At 64.5% G+C, this 2715-nt stretch overlaps 1 protein-coding gene across 1 annotated transcript; it reads left to right on the forward strand.

Annotated features, from left to right (window-relative positions):
- The first annotated feature begins 336 nt into the window (after window positions 1-336).
- On the forward strand, window positions 337-2007 carry LOC124232866 (histone H2A-Bbd type 2/3-like). The gene has a single exon (XM_046649774.1). It carries the CDS (start codon window positions 1561-1563, stop codon window positions 1903-1905), a length of 345 nt encoding a protein of 114 aa, XP_046505730.1. The 5' UTR covers window positions 337-1560; the 3' UTR covers window positions 1906-2007.
- The last annotated feature ends 708 nt before the right edge of the window (window positions 2008-2715 follow it).

The following is a 2715-nucleotide window of genomic DNA, read 5'->3' on the forward strand; positions in this document are numbered from 1 at the left end:
AAAAAAAAAAAGAGCTAAATTGTAGGCCATCCAAATCAAAAACTTTTGTGCATCAAAAAGGACTCTATCTAGGAAGTGAAAGGACAACCCACGGGATGGGAGGAACATTTGCAAATCATGTATCTGATAAGGGCCTATTTTCCAGGATGTACAAAGAACTCTTACAACTCAACAACAAAAAAGACAGGCAACCCAGTTAAAAAATGGGCAAAGGACTTGAACAGACATTTCTCCAAAGGGCAAGAGGCACATGAAAGGATGCTTAACATCATTAGCCCGTAGGGAAATGCAAATGAAAACCACCATGAGCTACCACTTCACACCCACTGGGATGGCTGCTGCAAGCCAAACAAGACAAAACACACGGAAAAGAGCAAGTTTCAGGGAGGACGTGGAGAATTTTGGACCCTCACGCGCCGCTGCTTGGAATGCAAAATGGTAGCGCCGCTGTGGAAATCAGTGGGGCGGTTCCTCGGTAAATTAACCATAGAACTACCACGTGACCCCGCCATCCCACTCGCAGATATCTACCCAAAAGCATTGAGAAGAGGTGTTCCCACAGATCCGTGTAGGGGAATGTTCACTGCAGCGCTATTCCCAAGAGCCAGAAGGTGGCCATCACCCAAACGTCCATGCACTGGTGAACGGGTGGATACGCAGCGTGCGGTCTCTCCATACCAGGGAATCTCGCTGAGCCGCGAAGAGGAATGCAGCGCTGATTCGTGCTGCCACGGGGACGAACCACAGCGAAAACGTGATGCTAAGTGAAAGCAGCCAGGCACCAAAGGCCACCGCTTTATGGTACGACTCCATCTGGAGGAAGTCTCCAGAAGAGGCCGACCTCTGTGGACAGGAAGCAAGAGTGGTTGCCTGGGTGCTGGCCGGTGGCGGGCTGGGGTGGGTTTGCGGGGCGGTGGAGGAGTCGGGGTTAGGGGTCGGGTGGGGCCGGCGGGTGGGGAGCGACGGCCGGACGGGCACAGGGGTTTCTTTTTGGGGTGGCGCCAACGTTTTGGAAGCGGGTAGTTGCGACGGTTGCCCGGCCCCGCGGGTGTCCACTTGGTGGCAGTGGGTCGTCCCCACGTCTGTTGTTCTTCTCCGTCCAGGCTCCCAGCCAGGGGCAAGGGAACGCTCCCTCGAAGAGAGGGTCCAGGGCGCAGCGCGAGCAGGCTCGTGCCCGCGCCCTTTCTTGGCGGGCCCAGGCCCGCCACTTCCGGCGGCCAATGGGAGAGCGGTGACCTCACCGGATCTACCTGTCACGGCGCGTGCGCCCAGACCAACTGGGGGGCCGGCCCGACGTCGCTAGGATACCGAGGAGGGGCCTGAGTACCGGCCGTCTTGAGAGCTTGGGGCGCCGCCGAGCCTTCGCACCTCGCCTCGCCGAACCTCACCGCACCTGGTCCCGCCGGTGGCACCTCTCCTCACCGCACCGCACCGCGCCGCGCCGAGCCGCGCCGAGCCGAGCTGAGCCGAGCCGAGCCGAGCCGAGCCGGAGGCTCCGCATCCCACCGCGCCGCCCAAGAGCTAGGCCCGTCGGAGGAGAACGCGCAGCCCACGCCCAGCATGCCGGGGAATCGCAGCCGTCGTCGTCGAGGGTCCTCCCACGGCCAGGGCCGGCCCCGCTCCCGCACCGCCCGAGCGCAGCTGTCGTTTTCCGTGAGCTGGGTGGAGCACCTCCTGCGGGAGGGCCACTACGCCCGGCGCCTGAGCCCCTCCGCCCCGGTCTTCCTGGCGGCCGTCATCCAGTACCTGACGGCCAAGGTCCTGGAGCTGGCGGGCAACGAGGCCTGCAAGAGCGGCAGGAGGCGCATCACCCCGGAGCTCGTGGACATGGCGGTCCACAACAACGCGCTGCTCAGCGGCTTCTTTGGCGCCACGACCATCTCCCAGGTGGCCCCGGGCCGGTAGTAGCTGCCCAGCGCGACCCGGGTCCCCGGGCCGACCGACCGTCGGGCCCCAGGCCCGCTCACAGCCCCGGGGCGGCCCCAGCCTGTCTGGGGCCTCGGGCACAGTCATGGGAAATCTCTAAGAATAAAGTGTTTCAGGAAACCCGCGTGCGTGCTTCGGTCACTTTGCGCGGGAGGTGCTGGTGCCGGGACATGTCTCCTTGGAGGGAGGGGGAGCGGCGGGGGGTGGGCTCGGGGTGGCAGGGAGGAGTCGGGGATGACAGAGAGGAGCGGTGGACAGCGTGGGGTCGCGGGGGGCCTTGGGTGGGAAGGCTGGCTGGGGTGGGGTCGGGGGTGAGGCTGGGTGCGCAAGACTCCGCCACGGGCTCCGAACAAGTCAGAGCCCGGCCACGTCCCCGGAAGGACGGTGTTCGTTGGGAAGGATGGTGTTCGCTGGGGTGGAGCTCAAGTCCGGGACTGCGGCGTCGTGGCCCGGTGAACGTGCAGTGGCGACCGGGGGTGGGGGTGGCGGTGTGGGGCGGGGGGCGGCATGCGGGGGGGGGGGGGGGGCAGAGCGGTGGGCAAGGACTCCAAGGGGGCAGGGGCTTTGACGCGAAGATGGAGGACGGACGGACACTCGAGAAACAGGCAAAGTCGGCATGAGGGCCACGTGGATCCCGAGTTTCGCTTGGGTCGCGTTGCGTTAGAGACGCTGGGGGACGCCCCTAGCAACCTGGGCCAAAGAGCCGTCGCCTAGCAACAGCGGGCGCCCGGCCAGGCCCCGCCCCGTGGGCCCCGATTTGCAAACGCAGCTCGCAGCCAGGCCAGGCCC

The sequence above is a fragment of the Equus quagga genome, unplaced genomic scaffold (assembly GCF_021613505.1).
Source record: "Equus quagga isolate Etosha38 unplaced genomic scaffold, UCLA_HA_Equagga_1.0 135887_RagTag, whole genome shotgun sequence".
Lineage (NCBI taxonomy): Eukaryota > Metazoa > Chordata > Mammalia > Perissodactyla > Equidae > Equus > Equus quagga.

Bases quoted from the DNA above. Each gene is read 5' to 3' on its own strand.
- LOC124232866 (XM_046649774.1), top strand. From the start codon at position 1,561: ATGCCGGGGAATCGCAGCCGTCGTCGTCGAGGGTCCTCCCACGGCCAG.